At 51.5% G+C, this 23,026-nt stretch overlaps 1 protein-coding gene across 12 annotated transcripts in view; it reads right to left on the reverse strand.

Annotated features, from left to right (window-relative positions):
* Window positions 1-1,614: 1,614 nt before the first annotated feature.
* The window catches only part of LOC138841551 (death-inducer obliterator 1-like), a 56,146-nt gene continuing 34,734 nt past the window's right edge, over window positions 1,615-23,026 (reverse strand). For 8 of the 12 annotated variants that reach the window (XM_070042266.1, XM_070042262.1, XM_070042265.1 and 5 more), the window contains 10 exons: window positions 18,920-19,376; window positions 18,649-18,808; window positions 18,006-18,122; window positions 17,809-17,913; window positions 17,314-17,449; window positions 16,244-16,772; window positions 15,864-16,017; window positions 15,319-15,408; window positions 14,306-14,501; window positions 1,615-6,100 (listed from right to left, as the gene is read on the reverse strand). In XM_070042266.1, coding sequence (XP_069898367.1) covers window positions 2,952-6,100; window positions 14,306-14,501; window positions 15,319-15,408; window positions 15,864-16,017; window positions 16,244-16,772; window positions 17,314-17,449; window positions 17,809-17,913; window positions 18,006-18,122; window positions 18,649-18,808; window positions 18,920-19,376 — 5,093 coding nt within the window. In that variant the 3' untranslated portion in view covers window positions 1,615-2,951. The other 4 variants (XM_070042269.1, XM_070042271.1, XM_070042273.1 and 1 more) reach the window with 4 other exon arrangements.

Here is a 23,026-nt window from a genome sequence, read left to right on the forward strand (position 1 = left end):
ACACAGCAGCTCATGGCAGACCAGGGACCAGACGGTGGCTGGGCCAGGGAGGGATGGCTTGACTCAGCAAGACAAGCGAGTGGGTACCCCCCAGGCCGGGTCCCATCAAGCTGGCACCCGCCGCAGGCCCATCCGTGTGACACGGGAGCCCAGTGTGCACTGCTGTGGCTTGGGCCCCCTGCGCTCCCTGGGGAGAGTGCTCGTAAGACCACAGGCGACCGCGCCGTACCCGCTAGAAGAGGCGGCCGGGAGTTGCAGATGCAGCAGAGGGGCCACGGCGGCTCTTCTGCGATGCTGGAGTCCGGGGAAGCTTTCCTGCAATTCCAGTAACTGGAGGCCCTGCCACGGGCACAGCCTGGCCCAACATGGGCTCAACCCACCCAGGGTGCCAGGTGAAGTCTGGGAATGACTCAAATGTGACAGTGAAAAGAAAAACCCAAACCCAAGATCCTATAAAACCTCAATTTTGTAAGAGAATTAGAGGGAAAAAGATGAAGGGAAACAGATCCAACACTTCTGGGCCCCCACCAGTGGCGCCCACGTCGCCTCCAAGTGCGCCACCTCTCCCGGCAGGTGCGGAGCAGGGTAGACTCAGCGTCTTCTGCTGCTTCCTGGCGCTTGCTGTGGCCCTGAGCTTTTCCTGGCAGACATCTGTCTTTTGCCTCAGCCGTGCTGGTCACCTCTTCCCAGAGCTCGGCCAGAGCTGTGCCCACTGCTGTTCCTCTCACTGACAGACACCCTTGCCAGGGTGAGGGCCTCTGCAGACGGGACAGGGCTGGAGTCATGCCCACATGGCCCCACAAAGGGTTCCCATAGGCTTGGGATGGACGAGGACGACACATCCCCTCCGGTGCAACCCCAGGCCCAGACGTCTGCGGGGTCTGCCCATCCTGTGGGTGGCGCTGTGTGGAGCACATCTTGGCAGCAGCACCTGGCCTTTACCATTGTGGAGCTCAAGTGTCTTCCTGGGGCGGGTGTCCTTGTGCTGCTTAGGGCAGAACAAGTGTTTCCAAGGTGGCAGGGCCAGCACAAAGGTGGCCTGGGTGGCCACGGGATGCCAGTGGGCTGCGTGGCCCCCAGACGCCTCAGAGGACCAGCCGAGGGGACGGTGGTCAGAGACGCCACAGGTGCCACAACACTCTGCTCAGCAAGCTCTGGCTCACAAGACCCCCGCAGGGTCTCTGCTCTTGGCTGGCCAGGTGGTCTCAGCGGGCAGTGTCACCAGGAGACAGCACCCTTGTCCAACCAACTCAGCCCAACCAGCAGCTTAACCACCCAGAAACCCCCTTTAAGGTGAACCAGTGGCAAAGGGCCAGGCTTTGGGGGACACTCCATCAAAGAATGCTGGCTCACGCCTCTTGCACCTATGTTTTGCTCCAACCACAGGTCGCCATCAGCAATTAAACCTCCAGCGGTGGCCTCCGCCCCGCAGGCAGGGGCTCTCCGGGCCAGTCACCAGCCATCTCCAGCTGGTTATAACTGCCCATCGCAAACACAGGGAGAGGCCCTCAGTACCCCAAGACAGGCTCCGGGAGGCCCTGCCTGCCAAGGTACTGCGGCAGCCCTGGCCGCACCCCTGCAGCAGGGGTCAGGCTGAGTGAAGACCGAGACAAGAACTCTGTGGATATTTATTCTACTTCAAGTAACAAAACCTACGAAGTCCTGTGCTGTAATATACAGTGATATAACACTCTGCAATACAAAATACAATGTACAGAAATTTCTATCAAGTAAACCTAAAGAAACACACTTGATTTTTACACTTGGGTATTTAAATTAGAAAAATTTGCTTTATACGTAAAAAAATCTGTGCATCATATTAGATGTTGCAACTTTCACTCACTTCAATGTTATTTAGCTACTGACACTTGGCGTGTATCACCAGACAGTCCAAAGCGCTGTCAATGTTTTCTCAACTGAAAATTTGTGCTATAAAGTGAAAAATCTGTAGTGATGTACAATGGAATAAAAGACCTCAAAGAACAAATGAAATTTTCTAATTTTGTATCTGCAAAAGAAAGTTTATGAAAATATAAAAAGAATTATCAAAGTGTATTTGTACAGGCAAATAAGTTAGCAAGGCTTTCTCTATTCACACTTCCCACGGGAACGCCCTTGGCCTCGCCTATGCTTCTTGAAATACCACCACCTTCTCCTTCAGACTTTGTACAAATATCGCTCCGTTCCAGTGACAAACCTTCAAATGATCACCGGCGCCCAGCCCAGGACCTGGGGAGCTGCTTGGAGGGCAGAATTTCACAACTCATTCCTGATTGTACACATCCAAGGGAGACACCCACCCACCCTCTTAAAATATTCTTAATTGCTTTACTTTTTCATTAGGCTGACAAACTGAACATTTTTCAGTAACCTGTTATTAAAATGCAACAATTTCTACTAGGTCTGATGTTGCTTTAAATCGGTTTTGGAAAAAATTTCTAAGACAATACATTCCAGGTAAGCTACCAAGACTGCAAGGGGAGCCACAGCCGCCGCCGGGCCGTGGGCCAGTCTTCCACAGCAGCTTCGGGAACACGCAGCAGACAAGATGCCAGAAAAGCTACGGCTCTAGAAGTCTACTGAAATTCCCTTAATATCTACACCAGTCAAGTTATTGGAAAAGATAACTTTATAATATGAAAAAGCAATATGCTTTTATAGGCATTTTCCCATTTCTCTAATCTTAAATGGAAACACTGAGGTTTTGGGCTTTTTAAAAGAAAAGAGTTGAAGAGATGGGAAAAGTTTAAGGAACCATTACACACCACATCACAGTAATTCTTTAAAAGTCCAGAAGATTCTATCCTGCATTTAAGTTCATAGCTGTCTCAAAAGCTCTTTGCTCAACACATTTTATGAACTTGGCATTTCAAGAGGATCCTTCACAGGTGACCTGTGTCCCCGAGGACACCCCTCGGGCCGCACACGCGTCTGGCAGGGCCCACAGGCCTCTAGGCCTGCGAGGCGGCAGCGCCCCCCTCGGGGGTCCTGGCCGCCTCGGGCTTCGGGTCGCGGCCGCCCTCCCGGCCCCGGCCGTGCTCCTTGTTGTCCTTGGCCTCGCGGCCGCGCTCCCGTGACTCCCGCTCCTTGTCCCGAGCCCTCTCCCGGTCGCGGTCACGCTCTCTGCTGCGGGACCTGTCTCGGTCTCGCCGCCTGTCCCGGTCACGATTCCTGCTCCTCTCCCGGCCCCGGTCCCTGCTGGCGTTCCTCTCCCGGCCCCGGTCCCAGTCCCGGCCGCAGTCTTTCTCCCGGTGTCGCTCCCACTCCCGGCTTCTCTCCCAGTCTCTCTCCCGACTCCAGTTCCTGCCTCGCTCCCGATCTCGCCTCCTGTCTTCAAACCCCCGGCCTTGCCTGCTGTCTGGCCCTTCAAGCTCGTCCAGTGGCTTTTCTTTGGGGCCGGCTTCAAACCGCTCCCGCTGCCTCCCTTCAAAGGCCGGGTTCCTATACTCGTGGCCTTTGCCTTCTCGGAAATCCGACACTGCCCACTGCCCATCGGCCTCCGGGCCTTGTCCGGGCGCCGCGCCCGAGGGCAGGGCTGGGCCTGTGTCATCCCACCTGTCCTTCCGGTGCTGTGCAGGGTGGCTGGGGAGCTCCAGCAGGGGCCTCGGTGGAGGCTTCCCCGCCTGGGAGGATGAGCCTTGAAAGTGAAATCGAGCTGTCTGCTCGTTCTTTTCGGAGAAGGGTGCAGAGCCCCTCGGCCCCCCAAACGGCAGGGGTGCCGCGGGCCTCTGCCCTGCAAATCTGGGGGGTGAGTTCACCCTCTGTTCCTCAAATTGTTGCGGCTGAACACCACGGGGGCCAGGCATGAAGCCGGGTGCTTGGCCTCGGGGCCCTTCAAACTGACTGGGATGGGGCCCCCGAGGACCCACAAAATGACCTGGGGGCGGGCCCCTCTGGCCTCCAAACTGAGAGGGTGGGGGACCTCCACGAGATCCTTTCATCTGAGTCAGAAGAGGCCGCCTCTGGCCTCCGAACTGGAAAGGCGTGGGGCCCCTGCTCCCCATGAATGGAGCCTGCTCCGGTCCATCACACGGGGCGGAGGGGCCGGGCATCTCGCCTAACGGAGCGTCCTGCGATTCCCGCTGGTCTGCATGAAGATCCTTGTGTTCTTCGAACTGGCCAGGGGCGCCGCCTCTGGGCCCAAGGTAAGAGGCCGAGGGGCCCCTGCCGTCCCCGAAAGGCGGAGGCCCGCGCTGCCCCGAGAATAAGGACGGAATGGGCCCCTTCTGGGCCCCAAACCTGACGGGCGGAGGGCCTCTCGGCCCCTCACTGTTAGGAACCATACTCTCTTCTGGAAATGGAGGGACAGCTCCCCTTGGACCTGGGAAATTGGGGCCATGGAGTCCTGGCACCCCAAAAGTGCGAGGTGTGAGTTCGCGCTGGCCGGGAAACTGGGGGGGAGGGGGCCCTCCCCTTTGCCCCGGAGAGAGGAAAGGAGCCGTGCCCTCCAAAGGCCTGGGATGCGGCTCCCTGCCGCCCTCTGTGTCCACGGCCAGGCTGTCGCTCTTCCCGGCGGCCGGAATGTTCCTTAGGTCCTCATACTGGGATGGGACCAGAGGCTTTTCCTGAGGTGCAAACACTGGACTGGAGAAAGGCTCCCGAGCCCCGGGAGCGCCGAAGCTTTGCGCGTCGTTCTGCAGGGGGAAGCCAGGCTGGAAGGCGGGGCCCGGGGGGGTGGGCAGCAGCACTCTTCGGGCAGGCCTGGCTGCATTCTCCCCCGCACCTGGGGGGTGGATGTTCTCCAAGGGCAGCGGCACGGGGTTCCCGGGGTGTTCACACCGCTGGCTTTCTTGCTCGGGCATGGGCATAGGCTTTTCGGCCGGAGCCCAGGGGGCAAGCCCCGGCTCCCTTGCTTCCTGGCCCAGCGCGGGCCCCGGGCCGGCTGTGACCCCAGCAGGCGTCTCCCGCCCAGGCAGGGGGCTCTGTAGGCCCAGCGCGCTGCCCACTTGGACCCTGGGGGGTGGCTCACTATCGGTGCTCTCGGCCGCCAGCCGCCTGGCTTGCCGTGGGTCTCTGTTCTGCCTGGCGTCCGGGCCGTGGCTTGCCAGTGCTCCCTGACCGAGGTCTGAGGCCTGCGGCTCCTGCGCGAACGGCTCTGCCTTGGCCAGCGACGACTTGGGGGGTGGCGACATCAGGGCGTCCGACACAGAGAAGTGTGCCATGGAGACCCCGACGGCCGCCCGCTGCTGCCGCAGAGCTTCCTCCTGCTCCTCCAGCTGCCGCTTCTGCTCTTCAATCTGCTTGTTCAGTTCTTCTAGCATTTTCTGTTGCTCAACCAGAGAGGGCGTGGAGACACCGGCCATGTACGCCACAGGCCTCTCGGAGGAGCTGCTGCTCATGTCTGTGCACATCCTGTTGGGTAGGTCATCCACGGTCACCTTGGCTTCTTCTAGGATGGTCTCATCCTCAGGGTCATAGGCCACCTCCTCCCTCTCGGCCGTCTCAGGAGCCGTCTCCACGTCACGGAGCTTTCCTCGCTCGGCAGGAGGGGCCTCAAAGGCCTTTTCAGGATCATACTCTTCTTCGGGGTCATAGGGACGGTCGTCTTCCTCCTCCTCTAAAGCCTTGTCTTTTGAGAACTGACCAAACTGCTGGACGATTGGGTCTAGCAAAGGAGCCGCCGCAGGGCCACTGTCGTCGCCCTGGGCTTTGGAATCGGGATGGGGAGCCAGAAGAGGTCCTGCAGACTCTTTAGCAGGGGGCTCAAATGATTTTTTCTTCCCAAACAGAGTCTGCAGGATGTGCTCCAGGGGTGAAGCGGTCTTGGCGGCTGACGTGGCAGGCGCGGTGGCCATGCCGGTGGCCCCTGGCCTAAGGGACGGCAGCATTTTCGCCCCGGGAGGTTCAGGGAGAGGGGGTGGAGGTGGAGGAGAGCCGGGGGGCGTGGTGCTGACAGCCAGGTCCGCAGGGTACGGCGGGCACCTGCTAGGCTGCTTCTCAGACGGCAGGGCTGACGCTGCTTTGGGATAGACTGGAACATCCGCTTCTTCTTGCGGAATCCGGGCCCGTTTCTCATCTCCCTCTCCGGCAGTGGAAGAGCGCTTTACTTTCTGACAGATCACCAACCCGAGGATTATATTTGGACGTGGTGACTCAAGGCCTGGAAAACAAAATAATTGTAGATTTTAGACTCTAAATCCCCTTTTCATCGATGGTCTTTTCAGGAGCAATGTTTAATAAGTGAAGCGAGACCTCTCTGAGAAAGGATTTTTGTTTTGTTTTGTTTTTCTTTTGCAAAAGACCAGGTGGTCCCAAGTCCTGAATGTATCAGTGTCTGTCTGGTCCTAGTAGCAGCTGTCTAAAAATAAACCAAGGGCTCAAGTCTTAAGAAAATGAATCCCACCATCACAATTTTGTTCCATGTTTTTAAGCTATGTCTAACGCTAAGGCAGCAGTGCGCAGTGGAGAGGGTAGGGAAAAGCTACGTATCGACATCTTACATGGGCTGTGGGGACAGCATCTCAGCTGTGCTTTTGTGGGGAGAGGGGTGGTATGGAGGTTTGAACTCAGGACCTCATGCTTGCTGGGCAGAAGCTGCTTGATCCAGCCACACCCCAGGCCTTTGGCGAGGCTTTCTCCTGTGCCTTGCTACACGTCAGGAAGGGCATAGCCCTTTTCAGATTTATGACTTGCCACACGTAAGTTAGGCTAAACATATGAATGGCAATTGTTTTGATTGGGGACTAACCCACTCAAGTTTGAAGTACATATAGTAAGACTAAGTCTCACAACAACAAGGGGCTGGAGACATGGCTCAGTTGGTAGAGCAAAAGTGACAGGTACCAAGTTCAAGTCCTGGTCTTGGACCTAAAAGAAAAAAGGGAAAAAGCCAAAAAACAAAAATCCAAAAAGTGCACTTGTAGTTCACACCTATAACCCTAACTATTCAAGAGGCTGAGATCTGAGGATTGTGGTTCAAAGCCAACCTATGGAGGAAAGTCTGTGAGACTCTTATCTCTAATGAATCACCAGAAGTGGCACTATGGCTCCAAATGGTAGAGTGCTAGACTTGAGCAAAAGAGCCCAGTGACTACACCCAGGCCTACATTCAAGCCCCACAATATAAAACTAAACAACCCCTCTCCCAACCCCAACTCCTAATATCTAACTAATAACTATGTAAATAATATCTGTCTGTCTGTCTAATACTCAAGGCTTCCTAAGAACAAGGCATTCATTACCCTGGAGGTAAAAAGCCCACCATAGGGAGGAAAGTTTTAGTACACACTGCTTTTAGGTAATTATTTCTTTAAAAAAGGTTATTCTTTTTTTTTTTTTTTTTTAGCGGTTGTGGGGCTTGAACTCTGGGCCTGGGTGCTGTCCCTCAGCTCTTCAGCTCAAGGCGAGCACTTTACCACTTGAGCTACAGCACCACTTCCGGTTTTCTAGTGGTTTATTGGAGATAGGAGTCTCATGGTCTCTCCTGCCCAGGCTGGCTTTGAACGGAGATCCTCAGATCTCAGCCTCCTGAGTAGCTAGGATTACAGGCATGAGCCACCCGCGCCCACCCGCGCCCGGCTTAAAAAAAGGTTATTGTAAAGTCAGGTGCTGGTGGCTCATGCCTGTAACCTTACTCACTCAGGAGGCTGAGATCTGAGGATAGGTTTGCTGCCAGTCCAGAAGGCAAGTCTGTAAGACTCTTAGCTCCAATAAACTACTCAGAAAAAGCCAAAGAGTCACTGTGGCTCAACTGGCACAGCCCTAGCCTTGAGCACAAGGTGGCTCATGGACAGAGCCCAAGCTCTTTAAGTCTCAGGACCAGCAAAAATTAAAAAAAAAAAAAAAAAAAAAAAAAAGGGTTATTCCAAGATCAGGAGTGTTAATGAACATTTATTTCAGAACATTTATTCAGTGCCACAGCTACTACTCAAATAAAGTGAGGACGCCAAGGAGAAAAGTCCGGGTAATAAAATAGTAACTTAGAAGAACATGACCAAGGACAGTGTTTCAGTATCACCGACAGACCTAAAATTAAATCATGCATGTAATTTACAGGTAATTTAACATTATTGTGACATTTCAAAAGTACTTTATCCACATCATTTTCTTATTCTTAGTGATTTTAAAGATTAACATAAATTACATGTTGTTGTTTTAGCCACTGTTATGTAGTTCTAAGTATGTGTCATCTTTGCCTCCTGGTAGGAACCTCGCTATTGGCACGTGGAGCATGAGGGGTCACCCCCTCCCACGATCCGGCCACTGTGCGCTGGCAACCAGCCTCTGTGCACAGCTGCTGCTCCCTCCAAGGCATCTTGAGGTGCACTGCCCGGAGGGGTGGCGGTTCCAAGAGCTGAGACTAGCTGTAACTGGGATGGACCCCAACCCCCACTGACAAAGGCATGGTAAAGAGCCAGCCGAGGGGCAAGAATGGCAAAGCCAGGCTGGCTCCCTGAATGCATCTGAATTCCCCCCGAACAAATCTGTAGGCCCATGTGACACGAATTAGGGGCATCTTAAAATTAAAGGCAGCAATATTTTCACTGTGGTAGCTATTTACTAAGTGCTTTATGGTTTACTCAAAGCCAGTACTATGTATGATCAACTGTTAAACCAGCTTTCCCGGCCTTTCTAGATAGGTGTCTGTTGAAACTAGTCCCAGAGCCGACAGAGCAGGTTTGAACAGGGAATTGTTGAACAAGCCGAAGTCTACAGAGCAGCTCTGCAAGTGAGGCTCTTGTTCAGATCTGACACCCAGGGAAGGAAGCACGGGCCTGGCTGGCTGTGGTTAGAGGTTAGAACAGCGCGATGACTAGGGCTGGGTGCCTTGGTGTGGGGAAGCAGAGGGGCAGCTCAGTGTCAACCACTTGTCCTGGAAAGGGGCTCTGCCACCTGAATCCAGGAGACCCACAGGTTGGAGTTGGAGCTTGTGCACACCACTGCTAAATCCCTAGCTACTCAGGAGGCTGAGATCTGAGGATATGGCTAGAAGCCAGCCCAGGAAGGAAAGTCTGTGAGACTCTTTATTTTCGATAAACTATTCAGAAAAAAGTTGGAAGTGTCACTGTGGCCCAAGCGGTAGAGCATAGGCCCCAAGTTCAAGTTCCAGGACTGGCCAGAAAAGGTAAAAAAAAAAAAAAAAAAAAAATCAGGCATGTTAACATTTCAGTAATGGTGTCCCAGCCCTCTCCTTGTGCAGTGGTCGGCCTAAGAATGAACGAGCATATCCCAGCTAGGCAAGACCCTACAGATGACCTGTCGAAGCCCTGCCAAGGCTCCCATCACTTATATTCACACTGGCTTTAAGCACCGCAGGCTGCCTGAAGACTGACATCTGACCAGCAGTTGTTTTTAAGCACCTTTGCTAACTCCTGTCCCATGTGCACGCAATAGGGGCTCAGCTTCACAGACGGGCCCCACACATCCTCTCCAAGAGGCTAAACTCAAGATGGCCACCCCGGAATGCATATTCCCTCACAGCAAATTTACGTGCTGATGCTACCACAGGTATATTACTATCTAAGATTGTAGCTAGTACCTTGAAAGCATCTTCTATTGTTATCTACCCTGGGCCTGAGGACTCTCACTGAAGGAAAGTGTCATTCTAAACTTGCTATGTGAGGTGACTGGGAGGAAAATGTGAAGTGAGGCTAAAAGGTCCCAGCCGTGCTCTAACAGCACCAGAGGTCTGGTTCTACAGGTTCCACTTTCCAGGTTGACCCTACCAATTTAGGCAGCGTGAGGGCTGCTGTGCAGACTTCCAGGGTGGCTGGGAGCCAGTGCTGGGCCCAGTGGGCTCGCTGCTCCTTCCTCCCTCTCCAGGCAGTGGCTTACAGCAGGTGGTGGCACACTCAAACAGAAGCACGAAGGATGGGGGCGCTGACATGCTTTCCTTTTCCCTTGGAGTGATATCCCATGTACGAAAACAAGCCCTTGAAGCTCCTGTCTGCCTGCCCTCCTTAAAATTCTCATGGTGCAAAAATCCAGCCTCAGTCTCAGTGGTATTAGACTACATACGTAGGGACTGAGAATCCAAGGACCAAGAGGCACACTGAAAAACGCTTGTGCTAATCTCCCAGGACATGACCAACATGGGGACTGGTGTCCAGGTGTCAGCCAATAGGGAGTTTGGAGCAGTGGCTCGAGAAGTACTCACTAGTGACTTCATGCACGTTATCAAGGCTGCTGTGTTGAAGATGGCACTTTCCTCTATTGAAGAAACCATCTGAATCTAACTCCTGACTCTACAGCTATCAAAAACGAGGCCCCCACGTCCCAAATCTACCTGGCGAACCCTCTTGTGGTCTGAATCTGCCAAAACAAAATTGTACCTGCTGGAACAGAAACTGTGTGGCGTTAGTAGGCAACAGTTCTCAAGCATGACTGGACAGAGATTTGGCAAATGAAGAGGGAGATACTACACGTCCCAACCCCCACACACACTCACGCACTCAGAGATCCCTCCTTCTTCAGTTCTGAGTCCCTAAGACCCGCACAGAGCTACTGGGCACAGTGCATGTTTCAGGAACAGGGAGGGGGCTTTGTGTGTCTTCTCCCAGGTGTCTGAGTGCCAGCCCACACTCTGATGTGCAGGGTGTGGAGGGTCCCTAGGAGCTGCCACCTGCAGCTCAGGCCGGTCATGATGGCTTACAAGAAGCGCAGTGGTCAAAAGCTACCATGTAGTTCTCCAAGTCAGACAAACAGTGACCAGTTTCCATGACATATTTTTATTGATTTAGAATGTGAAAGTATTTACATTCCATTCAGTGCTATATTTGACTTTGATTACAGTTTCTGTGCAAAGCTGATGTATACACACATGAAAACTGAAGAGCTGCTTACCTGCTAGTATTCAAGGCATAGAACCTTCCAACTAAGAGAGCAGTTAAGCCTGACAGTCCTCCCGGAATGTTGGCTGCATGGGGTCAGGGAGGGGCTCGAGGAGGGCGGTCTGGGGAGACTCCCTGTGTTCAGAGGGGACCTGAGCCACGCTAGGCGTCTGCAGGGTCAAGTGCCCCATGTTGGCCCCAGCCTGGCTGCTGCTGTGTGGCATCTAAGCTTCTGGGGCCATGACACAGATGAGGTGAATGTCCCCTTGATTGGTCTCGTTCTGACCAACGTCCCAGGCACCCTGGGCACGCCTCAGGCACTGATGCTGACTCAAGTCCAGTTAAGTTAGGGTCTGAGGAGAGGTGGACTGCTTGGCTAGAAGAATCTAGGCTTTTCTCACTCTCCATTTACATAAGGATTCTGGATCACTAAAAACGCCACTGACAGAACAAGAACACCCCACTTCTGTAAGGACAAGAGTTTTCTAGAGACCCCAGCAGCTCTGGATGTGTGCTAAGGTGATGAGTGCTCCATGTGCGTGCTGAGGAGTCCACGGGAGCAGTTCCCATGGCTCTGTTCACTACGGCACGACTGGAGTAAGGAGCAGGCCACCTGGAGGTTCCATGAGATGGCTCCAGTGTCCCCCACCCCCGCCTTGGTCTGCTTCCCAGGTGTGAGCATCCCGGCTTGGGAGGGGGCACCTGTGACTGTGCAGGGCAGCCCGGCGCTCACGCGCGAAGTACTTCTGTTCCTGCTGGTCCTTGCCTCGACTAGTGGCTCAAGGCTGGAGTGTTTCCATAGGGTTTTACACAGCTTTGTGTTCAGGCTGAGTGAAGAGTTGGAGCCTTAGCATTAAGAGAAGGGCTTTAGGGTCCAGGGGTCCAGGCAGGTGCCAATCGCACCACTTCTTAGATGTGTAGATTGGGGCAGTGCAGGAACCCTAGCATGCTGTGAAGCAGGTCCTTAGACTGGGCTGTGAGGACGGGGCTCTGTGCAGACAGGTTGCAAGATTGTCTTACACACCCACACCCGCACGCACGCACGCACTACAGAACGGGACACACACATACACCTGTACCTGGGAAATGCCAAGCCAACCTATCAGTGTGTGAGGCAGGTGCAGCCCCCAGCCTGGCCTGGCCTAGGCTGCTGTGCCCCCGTGTGCAAACGTCACACCCAATCACTCTAGCCAGTGGAGCAGGCAGATGAAAACAGATAGTGAAGTCCTTACGTAAAAAGTCCTCAAAAGTTGACAGGCAGTACTTCATTCACTACTCTCCTACAGCTCTCCTTCCCACCTGAGCAAAGCGTATTCGTTCTTGTGCTGGATCCGCCTGTCTTTTCAGTGTCCCCGTCGAGGCAGTGTGAGGGCCTCCGTGCATGCTGTGGTAAGCAGTGGTGTCCGCGTGGCTGGACACCGAGCAGGAACTGTGGCCAGCACCCATTATACTTGGGGGGCAAAGGTGAGCTCCTCCCCAGCTCCCACCCTGCTGTGCTGTCTAGAAGCAAGGTGTGGCCCTGACCTGTCCCTGCTGTAACTGTGAATGCTGGCCACGGGCTCCTGTGGAGCTTTCTCGTCACACTGTGTGTGACGGGCCACGTGGCTCACATGGAGGCCCTGCCCCCTCGACCCTTCCCGCTCTCCCGGCTACTGCTGCCGCCACCCATTCCCACGCTTGGCAGGGACAGACCACAGGGGGTCCTTCTACACCTCCCACGCCCCCTCGCAGGGACCACAGAGGGTCCCGTCACGTCCCCCAGGCCCACCCGCACTCTCAGCGTGCTTGTTACCCGACTCCCCTCAACTGGCAATGCTGGACTGGAGATAGGGCAGGGACAGGGAGAGGATGGAACTGCTTTAATTGTTTAGTAAGACTTGGGACCCGCCTCTCTAATGGAAAGGCTCTTTGTGAACCCAAGATTGGATGGTGCTTATGGTGTCACATTTCCCTACCACAGAAGCCCAGGTGTACTGACCACTTCCCACAAGCTTACACACTTGTGACCCGCCACTCTTCGCAGGTGCTGAGGGTCAGCTTGCGGATCTTCGCCTCCAGGAGAGCAGCACACCTCCTCCCCTGGGTCCTGAGCACTCGGGCCAGTGCTCTTCACACAGCTGTCACCAGGTACCTCCCGGGCACCTTCTGCCACACCACAGGTGGCATTTCTTTACCCCAAATAGGACTTGATAAGACCTTCTACAGCACTTGGCTTTTGAAATGTGCTTGGCATCAAAATAACAATGCATCATGCCAATTAATATTTAACCTTGGAATTACTGACACCAACTAATACTTTTATGAGCACACAATTCCAAAAGGCTGAGCAATGCCAAGTGCCAAGAACAGGTTCCAAGTGGGCAGAGGTCGCGCTTGGGATGACGGACTTGGGCCCTTGGATTCCATTTACCTTAGGTGAACCTGCCCAGGCTAGGGATGGACCAAGGGTATGGTGGTACGGGTCTGGGCAGCACCTGGAGCAGCCCTCCAAAGCACATTCAGTGTGTGCCAGACAAAAACTAGGCCAGCTCTCTGGTGACAGTACAGTTAAGAAGACACTCAATTCAGGTATCCAGTGCCAATTCCTTAACTGAAGCTATGTCAACTTTTCAAAGGGGCTAAGAAAGAACTGGAACCCTTGGACCAAGTCTCCTTGAGAATCAACTCAACCAAGGACAAATTGGGAGTACTTTTTAGGTTATTTTGTAAATAATCCTTTAAATAGTACTTCTAAGGAATGACAAAACACAAAAACGGTTTGCCAAAGGTGAAAGGAACATATTAAAACTTGAGCAGTGGGCTGGGTGCTGGTGGCTCACACCTGTAATCCTGGCTACTCAGGAAGGAGCCTGAGATCTGAGGATTGTGGTTTAAAGCCAGCCTAGGCAGGGGAGTCATGAGACTTATATTTCCAATTAAACACCAAAAAGTGGGGTCATGGGCTTAAGTAGTAGAGTGCGAACCTTGAGCAACAAAGTTCAGGGACAGTGCTCAGGCCCTGAGTTCAAGCCCAGGACCCACAAAAAAAAAAAAAAAAAAGAAAAAGAAAAGAAGAAAAAGAAAAAGAAAAAAAAAGAAAACCTTGAGCAGTGGACTTATAAGTAATCATCCTGAGAAACGCTTTTGTTACTGTTTCTCCTGCTCCTGGGAATCCAGCCTGTGGGAGAGACACCCTCAGAAAGGAGGAGGCCGCTCACAGACACCGACTTACTCCAAGCTGAGCCTCCTGCCAGAAGCCTTCCTCTTCTCGAGGACGGTCCTCGAGTCCTGGGCATTCGGCATGGTCCACTCATCTGAGGCTGTGAACGGGCTGGTTGGAAGCATCAGGCCTTTTCCTTGTACCACATCTGGGGTACTTTTTATACTACTAGACGGAATTGCAGGGCCACTCCCCTATGCTTCAGAGAACAGGCTTCTAGGAAGAAGCATGTGGGGCAGACAGATCTACCTGGTGACCACTGGGTAGCACTCCCTACCAGTGGAGAGAGATGTAGGAACCCAATGTGCCTAATGATCCCCAGGAAATGGGCGCTTACCTGGTCCCTCAAAGGGCAAGAGTTTAGATGGCACGGGGTCTTTAGCACTCAGTGGAATCAAGTAGAGGTCCTTCACATGCCTGCTGTTATTAGCTACAACCCCAAAGCGGCCACGGCTGCTAAAGTAGGAGTAGAGAGAAATGTAGGCGACCTCCTCCTCCTCTGTTGCAGGGTGAAAGCGGATCAGACAGAGCTCCTGCAAGGCAAGCAGAGCACAGGGCGAAGCCTTCACCTGTGGCTGCCCTAAAACCAGCACCCCTACAGCCCAAGCCTGAACCTCAGAGCAGGACCCGGAATGGGTCTGAGCAAATTCTGACTTCCATAGTTCTACTAAGCAGGTGTAAAGATGATACAGGCTCAGCTCCAGAGTGCTGGGCCTGAAACCTTGGTCTCAGCCTGAACCTCGCTCAGCCTCCACCTCACAGGGCTGTCAGCGAGTGATCCTTGTGTGGCATCAGCTGAGCAGTGTCTGAAACAGAGCAAGTTTTTACATGTGTGATGATGGAGGCCATGGCGACAGGCTGTGGGGCCTGCAGGGAAGTCTGGGTGTGTCCACACAGGAGAGCCAACCTCAACAACACGGTCTAACTCCTTTTGCGACCGTAAGGAAAACAGGAGCCCAGCCCCACCAAAGGATACTGCACACATCAGCTACAGTTGAGCTTCAGGGGTTCTGTGGAAGTCAGAGCCAGCTCTCAGGCCCAGGCCCAGTGTCTGAGGCTCCTAAACCCCTCTTGCCCTACCTTCTAGAACCTTCAGTCATGAGAAAGAAGCAAAGCCTATATACACTGAATTTTAACTGTATACAATTACAGTAAGTCGGAAGCAAATTCCTGCTTGTGTATTACTCAAACATACCTTCACATCTACTTAAAATTTCTGTAAGTATTTTAATTATCTAGTAGGTTTCAGGCTGCTATTGCAAATATGAGCCCGTTACAAGGAAAGGTTAAAAAGATGTGATTACAAACAGCATCTCCCACTGCTGCCGAGATCATACTATGAGCAGATACCTTAGACACGGAAGACTTGAGCTTGCCAACATAATCCCAAACTGTCTTCGGAGCAATCCTCCCACCAACATGGATCGTGTCGGGCAAGTCCTAAACAAGAGCTTAGAGTCAGTAACGAGGGAACAGCAGTGTTCAGAAACAAGTCAACACAGGAACCTCCAGGTACCCAATACCCAAAATTCAGGACTGCCACCCAGGACTGAGTTCCTAACCCAAGGGTGGTGTGGTGACCACCGTCTGCTGACCAGGATGACAATCAGAAGATACTGCCCATGTCCTTTCCTATGAGCACACAGTTGGCTCAATGTCCTTGCAAAGGTTTGGTCCTTGCCTTAGTTTTGAAATGCAAGGCCTGGCATGGGAAAGCCCTGACTAAACGTGTAACTGTGATGCGTGACTTCTCATCCATGCTTCTACCCCATCCACACAGCTTCACCCCAGTCATTTCTGCTTTACCCTACAGGGTGCCAAAGGTCTGGGCGTCACATGTGTAACTCCCACAAGGTACACCCACACATTCACACACTGTCTTGGTTGGTTCTAACCTCACTGAGGTAATCAAAACACCCAGAGACAGGATACGCTTTAGTGACGAATTTTGCTACACTCTGCATGTTAATAAATCCTTTCCAAATAGTGCCAAGGCGAGACAAGAAGAGAGTCGTGTCTCCTTCTGGGGGTGACCGCGACTCGGAGATGCTGTAAGACAAAAGCATTTTAAAAATAGGTAAATCTTTTTGTAAAACAGGAATTCCAAAGTATAGAGACTTTACATTCACAAGCAGAAATGATCAAGTTTGATAGCTTACTTGTGCCAATTAACTATTTTAATGATCAAATCTGACCAAGCAAAGTTAGCTTCTTCTCATCACTGCAAAACAAACAAATATTCTTTGTTCATTCAGACTCCACCTTAAGAACATACCTGAGATTTGGTGAGGATGAAACCGACGGGTATCTTGGGTCAGAGGATGGGGACGGCTTAGCCAGTATGGACTTAGGCACCATTACAGGGGTCAGAGCAGGCTTGAGCATGTCAGATTTGGCTTCTGCTGTGTGGGTGCTGTCTAGGTGGGCTACAGTGGAGGTGGTGACTGTGCACAATCCACTCAGAGCAGTCCTGGGGTCTCGGCCGGACACGGTAACGGTAGTGACCACCCCAGCCCCGCAGGAGGCAGCAGACGGAGGGAGGCCTTCCAGTGGGGAAGGCTCAGGATGACTCTCTCCTGAGGGTCCAGGGAAGTATTTTCTCTCCAGGAGTGGATGAGAAGCACTTCCCAGGTCTGGCTCAGAAGCATTTTCAGGCAAAGTTTCTGTGATCCTTTCATCAGCCGAACCAGGAACTGGATCAGAGGGAGAGCTGTCATATTTGGACTTCAAGTCGTCTTTCTTCACAGAAGTGGACAGTTTTTGTTTTTTAGGAGCTGGTTCATCTTCTGATGATGGAACCTGACCTAGAGAATTGATAAGAAAACTGAATGAGAAATCACTCAGTGCTTTTTGTGAGTAGGTGATGATGTCTGTCCAAGTACCAAAAGCAGCCAGGTGCTGGCGGCTCATGCCTATAACCACAGCTACTGAGGAGAGATCTGAAGATCTAGTCTATCTGAAGCTAGCCTAGGCAGGAAAGCCTGACATCTCCAATTGGCCACCAAAAGCCACAGGTGAAGTTGTGGCTCAAGTGGCAGAGTGCCAACCTTGAGCAAAAAACACTCAGGGACAGGGCCCAAGCCCTGAGTGTCAAGCCCCAGGACCAGCACACAAAAACACCAACAAAAGCAACTCTGTAAACATCAGAAAAAAACTTTCATCTTTTTTGTTTGCCTAAACTTGGGTGGAATGCAATCATTCTTAAGAGGATAGTGGATAAATGTTTTGTTTTTTTGGCAGTTTAGGGTTTGTACTCAGGGCCTTGTGCTCTTCCATTGAGCCGCACCTCCAACCTTAGAAGGGTAAGTGAATTTCAACTAGATCTTGTCTCCAGATTATGCTTACCTGTACAAATCTTACAGTTTAGATCAAAAAGATGGGCCCGATGCTGGCTTGTCGTGTCCTTCAACATGCTGCTGCAGACGTCGAGGAGAGGGGCTGCACTCTTTTCGGGGGCAGCTCGTGCTGACTCCTGCTGCTCCTAGACACAAAGGGAGCAGACCAACATGAGCAGGCCATTTCTACAAATCACCATCAAAGTCTTGTATAACTAAGGACCACGAGGAAACAGGGCCCACTAATGATGACCATGCATACCCATAATGTAGCATTTTGTTCCCTGGAGACAGGACTAAAAGTGCAAAGCAAGCCTGTACTGGGAGGCCTAGTCTCAAAAATACCGAGAACCACCCCCAAGAAGAGCATACTGAACACAGGTACTTAAGAAAATACTGTGATTTTATATTCATAGACGTATAGGTGTTTAAGTTCAGTTCCTTGTTCCTCAAACAAGACATCTAGAAGCATTTGGAATGAGTTTTGTCAGCCCTGAATGCTCACTTCTGAATCTGACACTGGTGGGGAATCTTCCATGTCAGGAATGGTTTCTGACTTAACAGTGGTCTTCTTGCTTTCAGGATGCAACTTAGCCCTGGACTCGGCCACCTACAATGAAAAAGGCAGAAGCAAAGGTGGTCAGCCCTGCATTCCAGGGGAAGATGGAGGCAAGCCTCAGGCAGCACTCCATTAGCACTCACAGGTTTTGCCGGCCTCTCTTTCCACACTGAAAGCTCTTTAGACACAAGCTCTTCTGGCTTCATCCTCACCAGTTTTGCCAAGGAAATCTCCTCTCGCAGAACTCGATGGAAAAGTCCCTGTAAACAAACACCTCTCACTCAACGTCTGGGTATTTATGTGGAGCAGTACGAAGGCATAAAGCAACACAAGAAATCCGACTCAGAGGGCAGTGGTCACATAAACAGAGCCTAAGCACTCTACTGCTAGAGGCCTCAGGAGGAAGCACAAGGTCTGGACTTCAAAACCATGTTGCGGCACTATGCTGAAAACCCAGCACCTCCCTCCTCAGGAAAACAGACTATGTACACAATTTGGAACACAAAAGGTAAAGTTAGGTTAAAGGCAGGGAGTGATCACTCCTACTAGGCATTGGCTGACCATGGCTACGTTACTTGGTCCAGATACTAAAACACAGGTAAGGGGCTGAGAGGTGAAGGAGAAAACTCCAGGAGTCAGTCCAGGCCACAGGGGCCACAACAGGCAAGGACCCAACACCTCACACTGCCCTGACCGGTGTGCTACTGCGAGACCGCTAATGTGAACCGTAAGGCCCACGTTTTCCTGTGCCAGACATCCCCAGAATTGCAGTGTTGATGCACAGACCTGATTCTTGGGGTCCTTTAGGTTGAACATGATGCTGCGATATTTACTCTTATAGCGATTATCTGTAACTTGGAACAAGTTAAACATTTCCTTTTCGATATGGAGGGCGACTTTTCCTACTTCGTTTTCTGTCATGATCAAGTCATCACTGTCACTGACTCTGAGCAGAAGAAAAAGGACTCTATCAGCCATTTGCATTTACATGTATTACCTTTTCAACAGTGACAATAGAGCACCTTCTATTTCAAAGGGTAAGTCAGGAACAGCCCACCTTTTCCATAGAATCTCTTTCAAGGAGCGCCTTATATTTTGCCGTATTTGTGAGTTTGGCTGTGCTGGGGCTGGGCCGGAGGCCCCGAGGCGGCCTGGGGCTGGAGTGGCTGCAGCAGCATTGGCTACCATTGGCTTCCTGATGGCTCCGGTCACAGCTGCAGAGCCAGGGGACTTTTTGGGAGCTGCTGTCACAGCAGTAGACATGGCTCCTGCCTGCCTGGCAGCAGGACCTGAAGGAGCAGCGGCGATCCACGGCCTCTTGGGGATGGTGCCCTTGAAGCCTGAGGGTGACTTTTTAGCGGTCGCCTTGGCTCCTGGCACATTCGCAAAGGGAGAAGGCTTCTTTGGAACCAGACTTCTAGGCGAAGGTTGTCTGCCCACCAAGGATCCAGGAGGAGCTATTTTCTTTGGGGCTACCACAGTTCTGTCCTCTGTCCTCCTATCATCTTTCATGGCTGCAAAGGAATTAAAGGCAGGCTGAGGCAGGAGAAAATGCACTGCCACCCGTCTCTGAAGCAACCTTACCTCTAAATTAGCAAGCATTCTATAATGTTAGAGAATATAGTTCTTAAAATCTTAAAATTAAACAAGTTTTACTTATGAGATAGCTCTCAGCAGTATTTGTGATAATGATTACACTTTATTTCAAAAGAAAAATGCCCTATTAAACCTTTTTACTTTTGGCAGTGTGGTGGTTTGAACTCAGGGTCTTGAACTTACCAAGCAGGTGCTTTACCACCTGACTAAACCTTTTATCTCCAACAACAAACTCTCAAAGGCTCTGTTCACTAGCTAAGCTATAAAACTGGAGTACAGGCCAGGTACGTTGTGGCTTACACCTGTGGCCCTCACTACTCAGGAGGCTAAAGTCTCAGTGTTGTGGCTCAAAGCCATCCCAGGAAGGAAAAGTCCCTGAGAATCTCATGTTTAATTAACCACCAAAAAGCCAGAAGTAGAGTTGTGGCTCAAAGTCATAGGATTAAGCCTGAAAGTTCAGGGACAGTGCCCAGGCCCAGAGTTCAAGCCCTAAACCCCGCCCCAGACCAAAACAAGAAAACCCTGAAGAGCAAATTCCTATTTTCAATAAGTTGGAATCGTACTTTAAGAATTCAATTGTAACTTTTTTTTTTTTTTTTTAAAAACAAGCTTGAATTTAATCTTTTCAGGGGAGGGAAATGAACAAGATCTTCCACGTATTTTCCACCATGGGGGCTTGGAGGATGGTACTTCTATCACCTAGGTGGGTGGGTGAGTGTCTCCATGTCACTTTGTCACCCTCTGGCCAAGTTAATTGAAGATACTGTTAGTAAGAACAGGAAAAGTGGCAAAGCTGTGATGTACAATCCATCGTAATGCCAGTTGGTCAGATGCTAACGATGCAGTGGAGTCAACTGCTCACGTCTCCACAACCTGCAGATTCTGTCTGGCCTGCACTGAAGGCTTCCCACTGCAGCTGGAATGAGAACTGTGTGCCACCACCACCATTTTTTTCTGTTGAGACTAGGGTCTCAAACTTTTTGCCTATGCTGGCCATGAGCCTGGGCTAGCTGAACTAAGAATCCCCCAACCTCTGCCTCCCAAGTAGTAGAATTACAGGTGTGATTCACTGGTGCCCAGCTGACAACCTGGTGTTTCTAATTCAAACAAGGATGGTCACCAAAGCTCAAGTCAAAGCTCCTCAACCGCACAAAACCTTCCTCAAGTCAGCACAGAACTGATCACGTGAAAACACTGGGCCCAGCAGAGTTTGGGGCTCAGTGTTGTAGCCCTGGGGAGACAGTGCTTTGTCTACGTGGTGCACTGGACAAGCACGCAGATGAGGAAGTAGATGCCAGGTACAGGCCCCAGCAAGGGTGCTGGGACTGCCATTGTCCCACCAAGCAAGGGACAGACACCACCACCAAGGCTGCCGTTAGGTGGACTTTCCTCCCACATCCTGCAGTAGTGAATCCCTAAAAGTTACAGCATGTCACCCGATGCGCTAACCACTCCTGTGGTAACAACTAAGGAGCACAAACCCCAGTGACCATTTCTTCTATGTGGAGGCTTGGAAAGCTGAGGAAAGAGCCAAGTCAAACTACAAGTAAGGCCTGAGTCCAGATTCCTCTCCAGGTGCCCCACGCCCAGGGCTCCATTGAGGTTGGCCAGACCTGGCCACACTGACAGGGTCCTGGGGTCATCAGAGCTGCTCTACAAGCCGGCACCATCACCATAAGGCACACAATTCAGCACGTGTGGTTTGTAGATGCCAATCTCAAGTTTACAGTCCCCTCCTCCTCCATCTTTCTTGAAGACAAGAATGTGTTACAGAGCCTAGGCTAGCCCCACATTTGTGATCCTCTTACCTTTTAGGATTACAAAAGTACACTACCACACCTGGATCCCAACTTTAAGGGTTTCTGCATTAGCTAATTACTTTCTAACAAGAGGCAGTCCCCTCCCCTTATCTCAGAGACCTTCAACTTCACACTCCTGGGACCACTTGCCAAAGGAAGATTCTAAGACCTGTACTTGGAGGCTCCCTGTGAACTTGTTCACCATTACAGCACGTGTCTATCTGCAGCTGCATCTCTGCCTTACACCTCAGAATCAAACAGAAAAAACCCAGAGCTGAGCTTTTAAATAGGCCACAAAGCAATATTTGAGAAACTGGGACACAGTAGGAAGAAATGTTTAGTCTAGGGCACTGTTATACAATGGCTCAACTTTGTTTATGGTGCCAGTCCTGGGGCTTGAACTCAGGGCCTAGGCACTGTCTCAGAGCTTCTTTTGCTGAAGGGCAGCACTCTACCACTTGAGCTACAGCCCCACTTGTGGCTTTTTCTGTGTATGTGGTACTGAGGAACCAAATACAGTCTTCATGCATGCGAGGCAGGCACTTTACCAATGAGCCACCTTCCCAGCCCTTCATATTGTTTCATCAGAAGGAAAGCCAACCAATTCAGAGTACAGATCAGGTGTATACACTCAAGGAGAAACCAGAGCTACTACTGCAATATTTATTCCTTACAACTCTGGTGTAGTCATGTGAAATAAAATGAGTCGACTTTCTGGGAGGGGACTAGGAAGGGGATGAACATTTTGGGCAGTGAGATGAGTGTTAGACAATATCCAAAGCTCTCCTACACTGAGAAGGGTGCCCGCAGGCCCACCGCTGGTCAGCAGCTGTATCCAAACTGCCAGCCAGCCAGCAGTCACGGAAGCTCGCAACTGGCTGTGATTAAAACTGAGAATCAGAACCAATCACTTTTACGGAATTGAGTTTTAGAATCACTTTTAGGTAATTTTACAAAACCCTGACATACTTGTGTGGTACATTCTAAACTGAGAGCATTTTGTTTCTAGTTACAAACACCTGCAGGTCTCAAAAACTTGGCCCCACCTCCCCAAATCTAACTTTAGGGACATCAACCTGTACTGGCCCAACCCCCCTCCCCACTCAGGTAAAGAAGAGGTTACCAATCCTTGCTAAGATCAGTAATGGACAACAAGTAGACACAGACTGGTCTCCTGCTATGACAGGGGAATGGCCCTCTGACAGCTTTCGTGCAACTAGTGGTTTCTGGAACACCAATGACTGGTTACATAGCAAATATCTACTTTGGAGGGTAGTGTGGAAGTGTTGGGCTTGGGTTAACTGATACTAGAATATCAGCAACAGAGATTACTCTGTCAGGCGCCAAACCCATGGCCTTTGCACACAACTGTGCTGCCAACCCTCCTTTTCTTTAAGGGGCAAAGGCAGACACACACAGGCACTGGACCAGGTAGCTTTGAGGCTAACCTCAACTCTGTGACCCTACTACCTCTGCTTTCTGAGTACTAGGGTTAGGTGTGCACTTCCACACTGACTCCTAAACTCACTTAACTGTGCTGTGGCTTCCAAGACAAGAAAGAGTCACCAGGACTGTTCTGTTTCAGAAACAGCCCAGCCCTCAGGGCTCTAGTCCTGTGTGTTCTGCTGGCCAGGACCTTCCCTGTTGGCTTGCAGAGTATCCTGCTGCCACTCCACCTACCCCTTGTGCTTGAGGAACCATTCCATTAGTCCTCTCTGATCACTGGTCCTAAAGCCCGCTCAAGGGGAAAAAATGTGCTCCCTAATGCT

This window comes from Dipodomys merriami, unplaced genomic scaffold, assembly GCF_024711535.1.
Source record: "Dipodomys merriami isolate MVZ:Mamm:240054 unplaced genomic scaffold, mDipMer1.0.p SCAF_322, whole genome shotgun sequence".
In the NCBI taxonomy this organism is placed as follows: domain Eukaryota; kingdom Metazoa; phylum Chordata; class Mammalia; order Rodentia; family Heteromyidae; genus Dipodomys; species Dipodomys merriami.